At 35.9% G+C, this 21,067-nt stretch overlaps 1 protein-coding gene across 1 annotated transcript; it reads right to left on the bottom strand.

Annotated features, from left to right (window-relative positions):
* Window positions 1-279: 279 nt before the first annotated feature.
* Window positions 280-13,693, bottom strand: LOC149807212 (uncharacterized). The gene is made up of 4 exons (XM_089935470.1): window positions 13,396-13,693; window positions 7,846-7,991; window positions 3,367-3,438; window positions 280-2,955 (listed from the first exon to the last, which is right to left on the bottom strand). The coding sequence occupies exons 1-4, from the start codon at window positions 13,406-13,408 to the stop codon at window positions 2,440-2,442; spliced, it is 747 nt and encodes a 248-aa protein (XP_089791596.1). The 5' UTR covers window positions 13,409-13,693; the 3' UTR covers window positions 280-2,439.
* Between the last annotated feature and the right edge of the window lie 7,374 nt (window positions 13,694-21,067).

A 21,067-nucleotide genomic window follows, 5' to 3' on the forward strand; every position in this document is an offset into this window, starting at 1 on the left:
ATTTCAAATTCCATACAAAAGCAACCCCATGAAAAACCTGAAATGCCCTCAAAACAACATAGAATCACTGAAGTCAGTTCTTAACCTGCTCACAAAACAACATGGATGCAATGCAATCCAAATAAACTTCTCAGCCTGTCCACAAACAACATGGACTCAATAATGACCACACAGAAAATTGCCTGCCTACAAGACAACATGGTCTTATAAAATCCCACATTAGCACAACAAAATCACATTGATTGCTCAAAATAAAAGAAAAAACACACATTGCATCAATTAATAATTCATATAGCTTTTTAATATATTTCACGACAAAAATATTGTGTAATACATACTTTCTGTTGCACGAAACATTTGTCATACCAGACATCAAAAGATTGTAGTATTTCTAAACAAACAGTTACAAATACGAATGAAAATTATAAGTTTCATTTGGATGTTTTTCATTTTAATGTTCATATTTATTTTTGGCCACGAACAATTTCCTTATTCTCACACCCAATATATGCCACTTTCCTGTAATTATATCGCATTTATATAAGTATATTTTCAGATTTCTTAAAGTTTGTTAGAACAAGTGAACCCCTACTAAAAACTAGGGTTTTCACACAAAAAAGGAAGGTGTGTGTAGGGCTATATCCAATAACCTGTTCCCGTACGCAGCCCTTGCCCAGGGAAAGATGCAGTCAGTCACTGTATGAGATTCGTTATGTATTACAACTCTATGGTCTTAAAATAAGTAATAGAAAAGAGTGTAAAGCAACAAGCTTTTTAAAATTCAACAAATAATTTATTTCCCTAGTATTCAAAGTGAAAATATAAAAATAATTTATAGTATTGCGAATTAAATCCCAAATAATCCTAGAATTTCGAATACATGTTCTAATGATTCATGTTCTGAATAAACTTTAGTGATATTCCAAAACTCCAACGCTGTAAGTGTTGATATTTCCTTTGGTGACCTGCGTCGTATAAGAAAAAATAAAAATTTGGCAGGCTGTACCTTCATAAATTACTGCTTTTTTGCTTCGATAGTGCATTTCCAAAAGCTCTTATTCGGTTCAAGGTCATGAGACGAATGGATCTCACAATCAACGCTCGCGATATTTTTTTTTCCTTGAAAGACCGCGACACGTAGAGATTGAAAACAATGGTTGTTAAACATGTAGAGTGTATTTGTTCAACTAGAAATGATCGTGACTCTCGTCGTGTGATGCGCCTGATCTAAATCATCTTCCACGTTGACGATAAAAGAAGTGGATCGACGACCATTGACTAGTGAAGACGGAGCTAGCTTTACTGGCTCTATGTAATGAGACAAACAAAAGAACACTATGCGCTACCTTTGATCAAATGTTTTGTAGATGGAACTCGCTCATTTGAAGACAGAAACGAGAACACTGGAATTTTTATTTATTTCATTTTATGAAGGATCCAATCAATTTATATTAAAACTATCTGACCGATTGGTCCACTGATTGGGTGTACTGTTTGATGAATTGATTAAGTTTAGATCAAGTCTTCATTCATTTTTTATTCGCAATGTACCCCTCACATATTTATAAAAAAAATACACATGTATCAACATTCGGTTCGAAATATTTTCTACCCCTTCGAAATAATCATCAAATCTTGCGTGTTCCAAGAACCATCACTTGCTAACTTGCAATGTCTAAAACTGACCCTCATAAAAACAAAACCCACCCACCCCTCACAAAAAAGACCTCGTATAAATAAAGGCACATGTAGAATTTATCTAGTGTTTCACACATCTCCTGAAACATCTCCGATTTTGAGTCCCATTTTTGCAGGATCCTTACCTGACTCTAATCACTCATATTTAGAGAAAAAGCGATGTAAATTAGAATTCATAGCCTCCTCTAATAGCCTTGCAACTCGGAACCAATTTTTATTTAAACTGTTTCTATTAGACGGCCAATGCAGACTTAGAAACGTGAGAGTTGGGCAGCACACAGTACAACGAAATATCCTTTGTTTGTACCTGTGGTATGTGACTTGTCCAAGGAAAGGTGGGTAGGTGAACAAACATGTCTACCATTTGCAAGTCTATTTAGGAATACATACATGTAGAATTTATATTTTTGCGTATGAAATAGAATCTTTCAAAACAAGCTTCACATGTGTTGTTTTTGTAACCTTTGACCAGGCACCGTGTCATGCATACTCTTTTGAGATTATAGTGGCCATATGCCAATTAGGAGGGTGACGATGACGAAAAAGGTAAAGGTTGACGATGTCATCATTATGTTTTTTAACCTTTCTTCCTATAATTTAATTTTTTCATGAAGACTCTTGGCTCAGCATAATTGCCTTATAGTAACTTATTTTCACCAAATAAATATAAGGAAGCAATACCAGATTTACAGCATACACATTAAGTGTGTAACTGCCGCCTACAGCAACAAAAAAGGCTTTCTATATATGATTCACAAAACCGAGAGAGCTGTAAGTTGGTGGAGGGCTAAATATAGTTCTTTGCCTTTCGTACGAGGGCATGGGGTCCTCAACAGCAACAATAGTGTTGTATGCAGGGGGCGGTCGTCCATAATGCGTCGCGCTGTTGTAATCGGCTGAACGCACGAGTTCGTGTATAACAGTCCCACGTTGATCTTGACCATGTGATCTCTGTCTTCCGGATGCAGCCCCATCGTTTCTTTGGTCTGTATCAGAGGTTGACGAGCAATAGTCCGCAATGTAAGCTATAATTACAACAAAGAACAAAGCGCAGAAGAAAAATAAGGGAAGCAGCATCACACAAAACAATACCATGGATGTCACGACCAGATTGTAGTTTTTTTCCTTATTGAGGTCAAAGTTGCATTGAGTATATGCATCAGCACGGCAACCATATTTGATGGCATTCCCTGATAACACTGCACCAGGGATCACCAGCAGAAAAGCTACTGTATTTAATAGCAAAATGACTCGCATCTGAAATGGAAAGAAATGTTTCATGATCACTGTGCGCGTGTTTGTGTGTGTGCCTAATACATCATACATGTAGGTATAAAATATGACCAATGATTGGTATAATCAGGTCATTATTTTAATCCAATACTGATAAATGTTCAGTTCCAATATGTCTTTCCAACTGTTTTAATGTAAATATCACAACCTTTCAGTTATATCAAAAGGTACTAACAGGTTATGATTAAAACGAAACTTTAAAATTAGCAATCCCACGGTCAAGATTAAGTGGACCTTTATCTGCTTAAAATTACGTAAAACTTAATGACGTTTGATTTGTTAATATAAATGAACAGAAACATGGACATGCGCACATGTATTCAATAACACAAACAAACCAACGGCCACAAACATGTATCAATGCAACCTTCTTACCAAGTATGATCGTGACTGCTCTAAAGTAAGTACTTGTGTATAGCACGTCCACATGATACCGACACATAAACACTGAAAATAAGAAAATCTAATCAAAATTTCAACATGACAACATATTCTTTAGTGAATTTTCGTAGAAGCATTATAAAATGTGGTATTTATCAGAGTCTCGCATCATATTATATTTTATTATACGATTTCACTGAGAGGTGGTTTTTCATTGGATCACAATGTCACGTGATATGTGATAATAGTTCATATTGCATGTCCATTTTGAATATCGCGTGTTTATGATGTCAAAAATGTCACAGAATTTTTTTTAATTTGTTCTCTGAATCATAAAATAAACAGTTATATACCTTTTTAAGAAGATGTATGAAACCAGCAAACCTCATACTGACCTTTGCGAAGCGGAGGTCAATATAAAAGGTTTGCTGGTTCTTTAAACTTCATTATAACTCTACAGTTGAATACTATTGCATTGCATTACGTTACATTAAGTTATCTTTTTATATAACCGTTTAATTTCACTTGCATGATCTGGTGTTCGATACATATGTAATGTCCGCATTTCCTATCACATACCCAGATTGGAACTATTTTAATATTTTCTTTACGTTGGCGCGTCGATATTTTTTAGACGCACCAACTCAAACTGGTATACAGTTCAATTCGTTTGGAATTTCCTTCATATAATAAAGCTAAATATATTTAGTTAGTGTATATAAAATTGTATGCAATATATACAAAACCGTACTCGTGTTGTTTTTGAGTCAAGAAAAGTTACTCGATTAATATGGCTTATGTATATCGCTTATGTTCTGCTGTCTTTTGTGTAACCTAATTATCACAACTAATTAAGGCACAAAGCATATAAACAAAAAAATTGAAAAACAAGCATAGTGTGAGATCTGAACTCTTGCGTAACATGTAGCCATGGATACTACTAGACCACGCAAGTGACAAATGGCAGATCAGATTTCTTGGTCATATTGTTATCGATATATATTGAATGAAGTGATACATTATTTGTACTAATTCTCTCAAGTGAAAAATCAGAAGTCTTTCTTACTGAAAATCCACTAGTTCGCGCAAAGCAGAAAAATAACATCTTTTCACCAGTTTCTCTATATAAAACATTATAATTTGCAATATGTGCATATTAGCTAAAATTTATTATGTTCAGTAGTCCTTGTGCCTTTAAATATCAAGATTAAATAATTATATTATTTTGAGAAAACACACTCTGTGAAGCAGCTATGGCTACATTTTTTATACCAAAGTCTTAATGTGTGAAAGTTATGCTCCCATAACGAGAGGCCAAGATACTTTCCTCTACGAAACAAGATCGTGGGATTAAATCTACAGATGGCTGACACAAAAATAATGTTAAAAAATAGCCTGAAGCAAAAGAAACACTCAACTCGAGGGATAAAAGTTCCTCAGATTACTGCTAATATCATTTCAGACACTGGACCATGTTTATCTTACTACCAAAAGGACAAGGTTTGCAACTTAAAAACGCTCAGTTTTACACCTGACCCTATAAAGTCATTATTTATAATATTTTTCTGAAAGTCCTAATTTCATGTATTGTAATCATTTTTATTATATAGTGACTAACGCCTTTGCAGCACACACAAGTCATCGGCTAAAGATGATTGGCTCAAAAGTTACTTTATAAAATTAAAATGATTGCAATGCATAATTTTTCGGCACACAAAAGTAAGATAAATAATGAGTTTGCTAAATTGTGTTTATTTTATTGACAAAAGTGTAGGTAGTAACATCAGCTTCCTCCCAAGCATTAGTCAGTTCTTAGCGAGACAGTCATCGCTAGACGGTTTCCACGCGTTCCGTTTGCCTTGGGGTGATGCTGCCATCACCCATTTGTCAGCAATTTAAGTTTCAGGTCAATAACCGACGGATACGCAGGTGTTCTGTTCTAACAGGGATTAATACTAACAATGTGAGTGTTCTGAAGGATTTAATGCTATGGCTTAAAAGACAGATCGTACCTCGCACAGCTAGACACCGCCACTTGCAATGTCAGAAGAAAAATAATGGGCGAAGAACACCTTTTTGGCCTAATTTTTGGGCAAAAGGGGAAATTCCACATCAGCTGATACTAGTTATATGTATGCCTTAAGTAAGAAAGAAACCTGTCAAAAGATATGCTTTAGTTGATGGTAATGGGATAACTTCAAATTCAATGTTGAAATTGTTCCATGTTGGTTAATCGCTGCACTTCACTGTTATAACATTTAACAGCGTGAACATGCATAGGTTTATTGATAATTTCTACATACTGAGCTAAAAGTCTTAACTTGACACCCGGTTCCGGTAGGTGAAAACGTTTGGTTTTTACTCACGTTTTGTCCTTCATCTTGCCTTACAAGAGTCTAATTTCGTCATCATAGAATTTCTCAAAGTGAATCTTTGCAAAGTCTTGGGAAGACATTTCAACAGGTTATTGGCTATAAATATTTAGTTTTAAAACAATTATAGTAGGCTTGAATGTTGTGGTAATGTTTTTCACCAAGAGATGCTGGCATGCCCGGTTACCGAAGTGTAACAGTGTCAGTACATCTCTCGGGATCTACGGTATTAAACTATTTGTGTTTCTTGAAATGTGGCCAGATTGATCCACCATTTGTGTTGTTATTTTAGAATTGTTAATACAGGCTCGTACTACGCAAAAATTTCATTTATTTTTTGACAAACACAGTACATTAAGATTAACAGAAATCCATTTTTCTTTCTCATGCAGAGTCTCCGTCTAGAGTTGTTGTTATCTGCACAATTGGCTAGATATATAGTTTCTTGACATATCGTTATTATTTAACAATAATAATTTCTATGGAGTCTGCATCTGTTATTAGACTTTCTATAATCAGTACGTCAATAAATTTCAATTTGCTCAATATGTCAGTCAAAGGGTTGCTAACTTATTAGATGCAGATGTGCTGGAATTAAACCTGAACCAGCACGTGGCAGTATTTCTGATCTTTTTGACAACTAGTGACTCAAGCTAGAAATGCTACTTTGCAAATAATTACATATATTTAAGGGCCATGAACCACTAATTAAACTGACATGTTTTGATTCGTCACAAATATTTCGGATATCCGTGACAGTAATTATGAAACTGACGGATGACAAGCAATATAACTGACTTTGAATGAATACATAGACTTGTTATTATAAAAATACAACGCTGTAGATTTGAAACTGCGTTCCAGTAATATTTCTCAATCAAACTGTAGCATCCATACAAATAAGAAAATATAACCTTTTTCAGATTATAAATTTTAATTCATTTTTTTACGGTCATGTCATTTTACTGGCTGTGTGTAATCGTTGTCTGAATGCTAGTTCTAATTAATAACTGATCCCGTGGTAGCGGCAATGTTAGATAGTGTTTGCTCCTTAACAGATATGGGCGCCAATGACCTTACTGCAATTTAATTTTGATCAAGACCTCTGGCTCTCAGGGCAAACGCCTTCACCAAACCCACACTCACCCGTTTGTACACTATTGCGTGAATAAACCATGATACTCCTTCGTTTTCGTGACACATTCTTAAATGGTACTTGCCACGTAGATCTATTGGTTGTAGTAGTCGTTCTTGCCTTGATTCGATATTCAGAAGTTATTTCAAATTTTACTGAGCTTATCGTTTGCGCAACTAAACGTGTTCGCGTGCAAGGCCCAGTGGTTGTAGCGTCAATCTGTTGAACCGTAATTTGAATAGTTGAAACCTGGAGTTTCGGTCGCCTTTTATGGCTCATTTTGATGTTTGTTTTAAGAAACAGGTGGTAGAAGGATTCACTTTGTACATTCGACCGTGCGTAGTTCCCTCCATGAGCCATGTTGTTGCTGCAGCTGCTTCACAGAGGGCGTGTTCTTCATATCTTTTTTTAAACAAAGTACCTTCACATAAAAAGAAATCCCTTTACTGCATTATAATTATTATAAATAAAAATTCAAACAGAAAAATTCGAAGGGAGATCTGATTAAAATCAGATCTCTACAGATCTGACATATACCAATAGACGTTCATGTTTTGGTAACCTTTTTAATTCTCAGTCCACATATTTTTAGTAGTCCTGTTACAAATTCGTGTTAAGGACAGATATCGTTAATAACGGTATCTTCCGACTTACGTGTGTGACATGAAAAAAAATATTTGGAAGTTGTGGTTTGATTAGTAAATTTCGAGGTCAGTAGAACATGACCCATTCTTGGTGTCCATCGGAACTCCACGCAGAAATGTGGACGTGTGATATCAATCAGATTGGCTTGAAGGGTGAAAACACACTTTATGAACGGTTATTATACAATAGGCTGACTGCAAGGTGCAGAGAGGGGCGAGGATTCAAACTACTACCCAGATAATGATCTTGCTTCAGTAACAGTGTCCCGAACAATGGGATTTTCTAGGCCGCTATATCCAAATTTAATGCATAGAGACTTACCATTAATCCTGAGGCTAGTGCAAATATGTAGAAGTCAACCTCAATGTAGGACACGTATGTAAACCCGACTATGCCAACAATCGTCATGGTGACCCCAGCAACATTGTAAAAGATTCCCAGAATATCCTGGAACTGTATTTCTTTTGCTGTATAAAAGAGTGGAACATGACAAAATGGATTTACATTCTTCTTTATGAAGATCGACGTATTTTTTATAAGTGAAATCTTGAAATAAAAACTTTTTGTCTACAAGGTATATATATATATATATATATATATATATATATATATATATATATATATATATATATATATATATATATATATATATATATATATATATATATATATATATCTCCCGGTAGCAGTCACATACAACTAAGTAATAGAAAGGAATAGAGCGAAAACCATTTGTAAAATTCAAAACATAATTTATTCCCTAAATTAAAAAGTGAAAAATTAAAAGTCCTAAAGTTCTATTGCAAATGCGAAAGTATCGAACATCCAAATGAGTTCAAGTGGTGTTCCGAACGAATTTCAATATATTGTGCTGATTTGCAAAAGTCTTGATGTATCACAATGATATAATCAAAAATGTCTTTCAATGAATTCCAAAAGAGATACGAAACCCTAAATTCTGAGGACTTTGTAATTCCAATGAATATTTTAAAGAAAATAATTCAATCCTCTCAAACGATCACAACTAAATTACTCATTTAAGACTGATGTTTATGTTAAAAATTAGATAATTTTCTGCCCTTATATAAAAAAAGACTAAGATGTAGTACCGAAACAGATGATCATTCCAACTCGTATATAAGGTCAAATACTTTAGCAGGTAGCCAATCAATACTTAGTTCATCCTTGTTTTTCAAGACAACCCACAGCCTGAACTCAAATCTTATCAATATATTTACTTCGACAGAGTACAGCTCACCATGTTGAAACTATGTAATATGATTACTAAAATGACCTCATCTTAAATTACAAACCCACAATCATAAAGAAAATTAGTATTGAAAATATTATTTACAAAATAACCCTTACACTCTGTAAATTCTCTTATATTTGTTTGATATGATATAATGTATGTTTATTAGCTTGAAAGTAGTACATTCCTACGTTCTCCTGTTCCATCGTAATTACATATGTAGATGCAATGGAACGGACGTACGAAAGGAATGTTTGTACGTATTGTGATGTGCAAAGGGGTATGCTTACGAAGGGTATATGGTAAGTTCTGAATGATATGTTAAAACATTTGTATTTTGTTTTAAACCTGTCAATAAATTAAATACTATTCGAAGGGAAAGAATAACTTTTTGAACATGATCTGCAGCTGCACGTGTGACAAATCGGCTACCTGCAGATATAAGCGTAGTACGTCACATAAGTATATGACAGTGACCTAAAAATATCGGAATAGCGTGCTATACAGTCTGGATACGCTTAGGGTACTCTCTCATTTATATCAACACAGACTTTTATAAAGTTTACGGATCCAGACTCCCTACAATTCTGACATGATTTCGTCGTTTTAAAGATGTTCGCAAATCCATGGAAGATGACCCAAGTTCTGGAAGACCGTATTATGCAATTGGTGAGCGGGAACTGGCTGCTATGAAGGGAACAATTGATGAAGATGACTGATACATAGTGGAAGATATTTCTATTTTCACGGGTGTTATTCGTCGGCTTTTTTTATATTGATGAGTCATTTGGAGCTCAGAAAGTCTTGTGCAAGATGGGTCCCACATTTGTTGGCGGTTGATGAGAAACAGACTTGGGTTGGTTGGCTATTCACCAAATATGAAAAAAGTGACCTGAGACGTTTGAATTAGATAGCTTACAGGTGACTTTCGTTGTTTTCTGAAACTTCTTGTTACCGTACTAGTCTATTCATAAATGGATCATCCCGTTCCTGATCCTTTGATGCTTATCAAAACAGCAGACTGAAGATGCAGGGGAAAATCTCTACAATATGTATGTATGTATGTATGTATGTATGTATGTATGTATGTATGTATGTATGTATGTATGTATGTATGTATGTATACTGAGATAGAGTGTCCGGTAGGTAAGTGATAAAATATTTCGTCAAGAAGTTTTATCATTTCGCCGTTTTTCCAGCAACCTATCCCCTAATAATATTGAAATAAATATGTATTAATTTAGCTAATATGGATTCCATTTTTAAAGGAACATACATTTTACGTAAATACTCGTTATTTCCTCCGCCTATAATAGGCATAATAATAATAATAATAATAATAATATTTGATTTAGAAGAATGTTGGTTATGCAGAATGCACACCGAAGAATAATTCTTAAAACAAGTAAAAAAAAGGTACCAAAAAGTACATTAAAATAAGTATTCGTTTGATGTTTGGGCACTTAACAGATATAGCAAACGGCAGTTAGAATATTTATACTTTACAAAACTAGAAACTGAAACCATTGCAAAAATATAAGTTTTGTAACATTCTAACCCCCCTACACACACACACACACCGCCTCATTCCACCATGGGGCTGATTTAAAACAAAAAACCTTTGTAGTCTGTGCCAGTTTAATCTGCAATACTGATACTGACCTTATCGATCGTTATTTGCTTTATTTCAACATGACTGAGTCGCTGATTATCCACAGCGTGTGGCTATTGGGGGTACACGTCATCATTTATGTATTATTGTTCTTTAGTGTGGCAAATGTACAAATCCGTAAATCATTCTCCTGGCTTCTAACGTTATTAATTTCAATATAAATGTTGTAAAGGAAAAGACAATATAAATGTCGTAAAGGAAAAGATACTCATTGATATTTATTGTCAACGGTACAGCCATTAAACTTGAGTACATATTCATAGTTTATTTATATGTGATACGTTATATCTAACTGTAATAAGGCTCTATGACATTTGTATTTGATCATGCAACCCACACGGAAATGCTTTTTTTTTTTTTGCGCAGGAGCTGCCATTGCTAGCGCAAATTAGCGAATTTCTTATCGTACTTTTGCTAAAGGCTGACGCGATTGACCCAATTTACATGCAGTGCTTGGATTTAGATGATTTGAGGAATTCCTCGCCTCTGTTTTCAAGAGTGAAAAGGTCTCCGTGTTTTAAACTTAACAACTTTTTTTAAAGAGTCTTTTCCACGATCTCTATTTCTAACAAAAATATTTCAATCGTCAGAAGAATCACAAGCAAGAACTTGTAAAATCTCAGTTTTAGGAGAAATAATATATTTCGTTGCCATTGAAACTACTGATTCATAACTTATCAATGAACAATCAAACTTTCCTTTCGGAATCGTTGAAGTAGATATTTTAAACAAATCCAAAGTAAAAAACCGTCGGAAAGATTAAGAAGGTGATTTGTTCTGCAAAAAAATGAGGCAACAATCCCCCACCACCACCCCACCCCCGTAGTTTTGAATTTAGGAATATTTTCTGAGTACGACGTGGTCATCCTACCGGATGAAAGAAGTTCGAGTGAAACCGTGAGTTCATGTAGGAAGAAAATGCCCAATTATGCGATACATTTTAACGCAGTTGAATAACGATACTTAACACAATTGGCACTGTTGCCCTAACTTACATGTCAGCGGTGTGTGTGTGTGTGTGCGCGCGCGCATGTGTGTTTAACCAATGTTTTTATTTAAAACCCATTTAATTGCTTTCTGGTTCTTGCCGCTATTTGGCGACGCGCACTTCGGTATCCTGTCTTGCAATTATATGGTATAACTAAACTGATGAGGATGCGCATATCTTTCTGAAAAGGGAAAAAGCGGTAAGCAGTTTATTTTACACCATTTCTTCAATCAAGTTAAGAGTCTGATTTTCATCTTATCGTCCCATGTTGTTACAGTAAGGAACAACACAGTTTTTATGCAATCGTACTTAAGCACCCCCCCACGCGGAATAAGTGCTATGACTCGTTGTCAAATTCAACAGTAAGGTTCTTTCTTACATTTAATTCCCCTCTAATACATTTTTCGTGTAAACTTTCATTAATAACTCCGCATAGCAGTACGCTTGATTTACTATTTAATCATATGTACAATTTATTTGATTGTACTCTGCGATCACAAAATTGAATGCTTCAATTGTTCTTTCATTAATTCATTTACAACACTTATCTGGTAACTCATTGTCAGGAACGGTACTGAGGATGTGATCGTAACCTTTAAATCTTAATTTTTCATAGCTAAAAATGTTTAAATTCACGAATAAATACCATGAAGCTTCATCTCCCCCCCCCAAAGTAAAAGGTACCAGAATCTTCAATCGCATAATTTGAACTAGAATGCCCATTTATTTAATGTATTTCCTTATTTAAAATGATTATTGTATACCCTTTTCTTATACCCCGCCCAATCGTCATTGGTTTACCTGCTATGACTGCCTATATTAAATCTGGGCACAGTTTTTTCGGCATGTCTCTGTATTTCAAATTTTAGTACATTTTATCGCTAGACCCCACTCATTATAGCCCAGAATATGGTCATAAAAAAGTCTGGTGGAGAATTTCAACAATACAGTATGAAGAGAATGGGAAAAGGGACAGACACTGAGGATTTCGAGAACGCCTAATTCCTTTTTTTTTAATTACAAAAACAGCAAATAAATTTTTTTTTTAAAAAAAAAGTTTGGGAGAAGCAAGGCATTAGTTGCACTAGATCAGGGATGTTTTTCACAATAATGACTTGATCCCCCACTATGTTTATTTGGCAGACACGATTGATTTAAACGGATGAAGCTCCTCACTCCTCCTCTCTCTCATGGCTTCACCAATGACAAAATCAGCAGAAGTTTAAAACAACTGTCAAATATCCCACAGTCTTATTCAGACTCCTATATTGAATGAAGAGTATCAAAGTAAAAACATGACTACCAATTACGGGATTTGCCTGATTATAGTTCTACACCCCCACCCACCTGCTTAAAAATATCAAGGAAAGACACCCCCCCCCCCCCACAAAACCCACGGATATATCAATGCTCATGATTATCTGCCGACTTGTTATATTTTGCTCTAACAAAGAAAAAGCTAATTTTTTGCGGTTTATTCGAGAGGTTTCTTTCTTTGCGGTTTTATTCCTGAAATATTCCGAAATACTTTAATAGAAGAATTTACGTTTTTATATGATATGGTAGCATTTCAAAAAAGTAAAGATCCGCTCAAGTATCATCGGATGAAACGAAATGTGCTTCATATGAACTATTAACGAATATACTTAAAGTTGGGTTACAGCTCTTTACGAGCTCGGGGATGCAGAATACGTCCAATACACTATTGCATGACTTAAGAGGCGACTGATGGTTAGAGTGCTAGACTCGTTGCCGAAAGAGTGCGAGTTCGAATTTTATCATCGGATTGAGTCGGCTACCATGGTGTGTCCTTGGGCTATGTATTTTATTTTAATTGCCTTAGCACTAGAAATAAAACAAATAACAACTATGTGTAGCTGTGCCGTTTAATAAAACCCAGCTAAACCAACCATACGTTCTTCTTATGCTAGCATCTATAAATAAAATTATTGAACTTACATTTGCACATCATCGCTGTCCGTTTCCTTTTCTAGCAGATCATTGCAGTACATCAATCGCCGTTCCTCCAAACAGCTCTAATTTGAAACGACTTCGTAAAATGTCTTTTTTTGCGGTACTCTGTGATGTAGAAATGTTTCTCTTTCCTATATTCCATATAGCGTTGCTATTTGTGTGTTGTTTTTATTTCCATATTATTAAAGATTGTAGGTGTATGAAAAGTATCCACAAACTATAAGTGTCTGAAGTATTAGTAGTACATACAAAGAATCTAGTTAGTCATGTAACTCAAGGTATGAGTGATATGATTCGGACCTGCTTGTACTATATTCCAAATATACAAACATAACGAACCTTATCTAAAGGTTTTCATGTGTGCTGTGATATGAATTACCTAAGTGTATTCGAGCCGACGGTGTACAGGGTATGTTCCAGTGAATTATTTGACGTCAATTTCAATAGACCCATTGTTACACGATACCGTATACTAGTCGTCTGTGAACAGAGACTGTTCGAACCGTCTCTATTAAAAGGTGAATATATGGTTCAGTAGTCATTCAGACAGCTTTTGAGGTAGCACTCAATAGCAATGGACATGGTCCAAGCGCTGGCATGCAGGAGGTCGTGGGTTCGATCCCCGGCCGAGTCATACCAAAGACTTATAAAAATGGTGCTAACAGCTGCCTCGCTTGACGCTCAGCATTAAGAGGTTAGTGTTAGGACTGGTCGGCCTGGTGTCAGGATAATGTGACTGGGTGGGACATCATGCTACATGTCTGCGGCATGATACCCCAGGGCTAGACATCACTATAAACTGCCACACTGCAGACATCGTAGCGATATGACTGAAAAATTGTTAAAGCTACGTTAAAAACCTAAATCACACACACACACCAAGTGCTGGCCTGCGTATTGTTAAATAAAAATCCACACATTGCAATGCATTACAATGAAATCCAAACACACATATACACGCACGCACACACGCACATTCACACACACACATACATACATACATACATACATACATACGTATGCTCGTAAAATGATTTAGAAAGTATGTAAATAAAGTATTTGCATTACAAATATTTCCATATGCTATTTCACCGATTTTTTAAAAACCCACCCACCCTCCAACCATGAGACGCCAGTTCACTCGCCAGAAAATCAAAGAGGCTTGTATCGTTACAGGTAAGATTATCGTCTATGTGCAATTTTTTAAAATACAGTATAAGGATATTTAGTGTTAAGATGTTAATCTAATATCTACGTTGCAACATTGGATTATTCTAATATTTCTTTACTATTCTTTAATATAATGTATTGGAAAGTTTAATTGTTTGAAGAACTAATATTTACTTGTAATTATATTATTGATTATAGTTTTTTTAAAAAAAAACGTTCGCTACCAACTTCATACTCAGTAATAGTTAATTCAGAAATAGAATGCTCTTTAAATAATAGAGTTTAATATGTTGACATTTTAGATTAATTTCAGTAAAATATATTCCTACTAAATGATTGCGGTATTAGTCTGAAATACTGAATTTTAGATTCTTTAGCTATCGTGAATTTATTCGATATTTAATTATCTGTATTATATTCTAAAAGGCAGAAATCATACAATGTATGATGTTTGTAAGTGAAGGAATGTTGTAGTTTTATATGATATAAGTATCAGTAAGTTAAGTTTATGTAGATTGATATTGGAATGCAATTTTACATGTTGAGTATTTCAATAAAACGTTCCTTCGTCAGGAACTCAAAGACGCTTGTGTCGTTACAGATCCCGTACCTCCGCTCGCCCATTTCCCCATCAACCATATGTAACCATATCTTCGTTGACAAACTGACACCTCTTTCAAGAGAGCTTGAACCTCTCTGTCTCTGTCTCTGTCTCTCTCTCTCGGATCATGGAAACAACTTGACTAAGAGTTTATGAGACAATCAGTCTCGTAAAATATTAAAGACTTATGATGCGAGTCACAAGTAAGACGAAAAAAACACAACAACAGAACAACCCCAACAACATCAAAACAAATCCCCAAACAAAACAAACAAATAAACAAACAAACACACAAAAACGGCGGTGAAATAGACCATGCACTGACAGTTTTTCAGCAAAATTACTTACTTTGAAAGCTAGCAAGAGGCCCTCATTTAAATCTAGTTCTTGCTGTTGTGTCACCCATAACAACAGAGTCGTTGAAATTATTCTCAAACTCAAATTGCGCAAAGTTTTCTACACAAAAACTGATGTTCCAGTAAAAGACATACGTTCCTGAAACTTTAGCTAAAACAGATGAAATTGCTATTGGATAACGTATGGAAACTTCAAATACTTGAAATTTACCCCATGGCAATCATACAAAACTGTTTGATGCTACCTTGAGGTTTGCGGCATAGCACTGATAATATACTTTTTTCTTCATATCCAACAGTTTTGCATGAGAAATAAAACCTTTTAGTCTTCAGAATATTTAAATTGGTTGAAAAATAAAGATATTATAGTTGTTAACCTTATTTTTGCATTGATTTAAATTCTGATTTGTGAGTGTATTGTTGCCCAGGTCGTTCTTTGACCAAAATAGTGATTAGCTCTTGGTTCTTGTGTGTTTGTTACTTTGAGAAAAATAGTACCATTAATCAACTGAAAGGGCCCCAAAATTATAATTCACAAAGTTTTGGACGGTTTGCCATCTTGAAAATGTATCACTGCTACTTTTTACTTCTAATATCAGTTATTAAGCCTGCTACTGGGCAGTCGTTCCTGGATAACACACAATATCTCTAGTTCTCTGCATGTGATTCCCAATCTAAAGATTACCTTTGCAAAATTCTTTGAAACATTTCTTTCTGAAACTTTTATGGAATTACGATTTTCTCTCCTTTGAGAATAACTCCGCTGCCATCGAAAAGATCATCTCCTAGCTGCCACTGATCTCTTATTTCGACGAGTATATATGTGTTAACTTCTGTCTTCCGTCTTTGATCGTTGCTTTGGATGTATATCGGTATATATGATCTTGTGTTTCTTGTTTGAGCTTCTCCTGTTTTACATGCAAAACTGACATGTGTTCGTTGACCGTGAACACAGTGCTCTAACTCATCATTAAAATTCTGATCTGGTTCCCCCAGTTTGTTCGCAGTCGACAATGTACTTGCGGTAACCCCTTCATTCCCTTTGTGATAGACCAAACTGAAGTGACACTTTGTATTCTTAATAACATGTCTTAAAGTTGTTCAGTATATCTATATTGTGTGTTTGATTTTAGTACATACGTGTAGATTGTAAAGGTCATTTTGTAAGCAGCATATTAGATAGCTAACTTTTATTGATGATTGTAGTCTAAACTTGAAGACAATATTTGCCAACATGTTTACATGTTTGAATTTGGGTTCAGGACATTGATTTCCCCCTAGAAAATTCGTGATCTAGCTGATATTTGTCATGTTTTTTACTAAAATTTACGTAAAATACCTGACCTTGTTTACCACCTAGATTGTCATGAAAATGAACTTTTAACCCTCTTTGGAGCAAACGTTGCTGCATTCTGCACCTTTCTATCAGATTTACATTGTCTCTGCATCTGTCGTTGCCTTTGATGTATTCAGAACTGGATTGTTGTCTTGTATTAGGACTGTACATAGACATGATTTGATGTATCGCAACCAACAATAACGGGTTTCTTGAGGTCAAAATACTTAACACATGGCTGTTTTGTTAGGATTTCTTTGATTTCACCATAAGATTTTATTTGGGGTGTGCCCCTCTGCAACAAAGCGTCTTCCTTCCGTAGCGATCTGATTAGATCAGGACTTGTAGACCTGTTTAATATGAATTGTGCGATGTAAGTTACTGTGCCAGATTGTCTTTGCACACCTTTCTTATTTCTGGGAGCAGATATTTGATGAAATTCCTTTGATTTTGGTCAACTATGGACTTTTCCTTGTTTAGATGTACAATAGAACAAAAAAGGTGGAAACATCTTTTAAGTTCCAATATGTAATACCTGAATTTGCTCAATGGCTAATATTCAGTGATTAGTGTCGAACCCAAGGAGGTCAGGTACCTGGTTCAGTCAGTTTGCTAAAAAGGGACAAGAGAAAGCTGCAATAACACACAATGTTGGAATACTCAAAGAAACAAGGTCATAGGAGATGAGAGTTGACATGTAGAAAAGTCGCAGAAGCCGTGCAGACATCTAGACATCATCATCTGGTTTTAGACTGTAAAGAAAATCATCTGGTAGAAATTACTGTCTCATGGGAAGAACAAAATGGAACAATACATGAAAGCAATACAGAGAAGTGTCATGAGCTGTTAGAGTGCTTTAGAGCAAATAGAGAGAAAACCTGTCTAGAAAAATTACGTAAAATTCAAACAGAAAACAACTGTTCTGCAGAAAATCTTAGGTTGGCTTTAGGACTAAGAAACAAATACATGTATTTAATATCTTGACTTATGCTAATACATAACTGAAAAATTATACTTATCTTCTTTTTCTTATCCGAAATTTGTCCAAAAGTTGGATTTGGCACGAATATATTTCAGAACATAACTTTCGTCCATAATGATGGCATACATGACACTTACCGTACGTGTGATTCAGGGTTTGTAAATATAATTGTATTTGTTATAGTCAAAATTAAATCAACACAGTTACAACAATTTTGTAAAACATTATCAAATTTTGGAATTATTTTTCTATGTAAAATGAAAAGGTACTTACATATCAATTAAATCGTAACAAGCTAACTCGGGTGTTTCCATACATTCCTTACTGACGGAAACTACCAAGTACCAGTACAGAGAAAAAGTACCTTGGTTCGTATCAACAGAAAATATACCGCGGTAAACAGGTAAATACTGCTCATCTCTATCAGGAACTGATTCGTAATGTTATAGCCTGCCGCAAAAATGTTAAAGATATATTGCAGTCAAGATAAACCGCACGGGAATATCTCACACTGTGCTCTGAACAAAAATTGCCACCGCTGCTCAAACATACGTACGAGGTGAAGGAAGTCGCGGTGGTGATGGGAACTGAAGAATACGATGCAAGACTCGTGGTAGCCTACGCCCAAGAAGGATTGCTAGAGACGTTTATTATACTAACGGACCAATGCAGAGTCGCTGGAGAATATTCCACAAAGACAAAAACTCTGGGTATAAGTCAGAGATGAAAACAGACCCTCGAATCTTTAACGAGAACGCGTTCGAGTGGATCAGTGAAAGACATTGAGCGCCGTTAGGCTTTCAACTATTTGCTGGAAAGAATGTCTGTTGAAACCACCAAAGAAGTTACATCCTCTCACAAATGTTCAATGGACCAAGTGTGTATATAATGAATTTATGGGGAAACTCACGAGTTAGGACCAAGAATAATGCAGTGTTGTTGTGAATGAAGCGTCTAGGCTATGTCAAACTGGGGACCAGGACAAAGCTGATGAATTATGGAAACAATTTATGCACTGGAAATTATTGTAATCCATCGTTGCACAGAAAACGGCACCACTATGCCCCAACATTTCTATACGATGTTTTCTATGAACGTTTTCGTGAAACCTAACCTGAACTTTGACGATCATACAAACCTGAACCTGGATAATCATACAAACTTGAATCCCAACAATTTGAAAACCTGAAGCCCCATCATTATACGAACTCCAAGAAGCGGATAAACAGGCTCAAGCGATAATCCCATGCGAGCCTGAACAGACACGCGAACCTAAAAAATATAAATGCATCGAAAATCTCCTAATTAAATCGGCACTCAAACAGAAACAACAAAGACCTCATGCGTCCACAAAGAGCAACGTGCATCTATACACCAGCCAAAATCGTGTATCACACAAACGAAAATCTTTTGTAAACCTACCCCACTGGAACAATACTTTCATCAAATTCCACCCGAAGAAGAAGCAAAATGGACAAGAGAACAAGAAGAAATAAAAAGCTTGCTTGAGCAACAATAAAAGAAAAGAGAAGGCTTTGTTGGACTGTGTGATATTCCATACCTTGTGGATCGGTTGGAAACACTCGTTGGTCGGATCGCACGGGCAACAACGTACCAGGTATATAATGACTCTGCATCGATTTGTTGTCGGTCACTTGCCTATGACATCCATATACCCGGTGACGTTTCGCGCGTTGATGAATGAACTTGTTGAAGACATCGATGATGGATACGGCGGTGACTTCTGATACAATGCATGTTTTACGTGAAATCATTTTTACAACTGCGGTGTGTTTTTGCAAACATAACTCCTAGCTTAACTTCGATGATCACGATCTTATCAAAGAAAACACAATTTTATGTGACTTTTGATATAACAATTACAGCAGTAGAAGGCCGTGCACTCGAGATCGCATTATTATCATTTTGCGTCTATCTCAGTTGTCCTAATATTCGATCACGGTCATTTTGTGCATTCCACGCGCATGACTCGTTCATGCTTTTGCCGAAGGGCGGTTGATAAGGTCCCTGGCTTATTGTTGGCCTTTATCCAGGCGCATACAAGACTGAATCAATCAACGAAGAGATCTGACGGATGATCGCATTGGTGACAAAGTGCGATCACAAAATCAGCATACGCATACATGACCCTACTACACTCGGCTTGCAATCTCGATCGAATCTCCACCGACCCAAGAGGCATTATTCAGGGACAGTTTACATGGACAAAAGTAGTCAACATGGTCTCAGCGCACCAAAACATCTGTTCGTCGTGTTTGAAAATATATATCAAGAAAATAAATAACGCAATAGTGCAACGATATTTGACAAACTAGGAGTTTCTGAGGTCTCTGTTCGGTCAAGCAACAATCAGAAATCCTCCGAATAAATTTTACTTCACTCTGGCGACAATCAAGTCGCATGTTCATACATAGACCGTCATCAAAACGTTGACAAGGGTCTGAAGATTTCTCAGTACGACTTCCGTAATTTGCACCCGATTCATTGGAAGACCTGGAGTTGTTTAAGCAGTCTGTGTTTGACATGTACTTCATGCACGTGTAGGAACCGCTCCGGTGGCCTAGTGATTAGAGCGTCCGCTTCGGATGCGTGAGGTCGTCGGATCGATCCAAGGCCGAGTCATACCAAAGACTTATAAAAAAATTGTACTAACATCTGCCTAGCCTGGCGTTCAGCATTAAGAGTTTAGTGTTAGGAATGGTCGGCCTGGTTTCAGGATAATGTCACTGGGTGTGACATCATGCTACATGTCTGCAGCATGATTGCAGCATGATGCCCCAGTGCTTGACATCACTATAGACTGCTACACTGCAGATATTGTAGCGATATGACTGAAAAATGTTTAAAGTTATGTTAAAAGATCCAAATCACCATACCATGCACGTGTAGGATGGTCCATTCTCGTTAACAATATTGACGCAGCTCTCACGGTCACATATGGTTACAAGTAGTAAAGTGGGATACATTAGGGACAATGGGACTTAGCATTAAAAAGACCCCTGGGACACTTTAGGGACAATGGAAATTTAACATGGAGAAAAATCGTGGGTCACTTTAGGGACAATGGGAATTTAACATAGAGTTTGGGTCTGTCTAGGGACAAGGGAAATTAACATGGGAATAGAGTTTGGGCTTGTCTAGGGACAAGGGGAATTGAATATGGGATTTTTTTTTTTAAAGTTTTTTTAAAA

Source organism: Sinohyriopsis cumingii, chromosome 1 (genome assembly GCF_028554795.1).
Source record: "Sinohyriopsis cumingii isolate HCF-2022 chromosome 1, ASM2855479v2, whole genome shotgun sequence".
NCBI lineage: Eukaryota > Metazoa > Mollusca > Bivalvia > Unionida > Unionidae > Sinohyriopsis > Sinohyriopsis cumingii.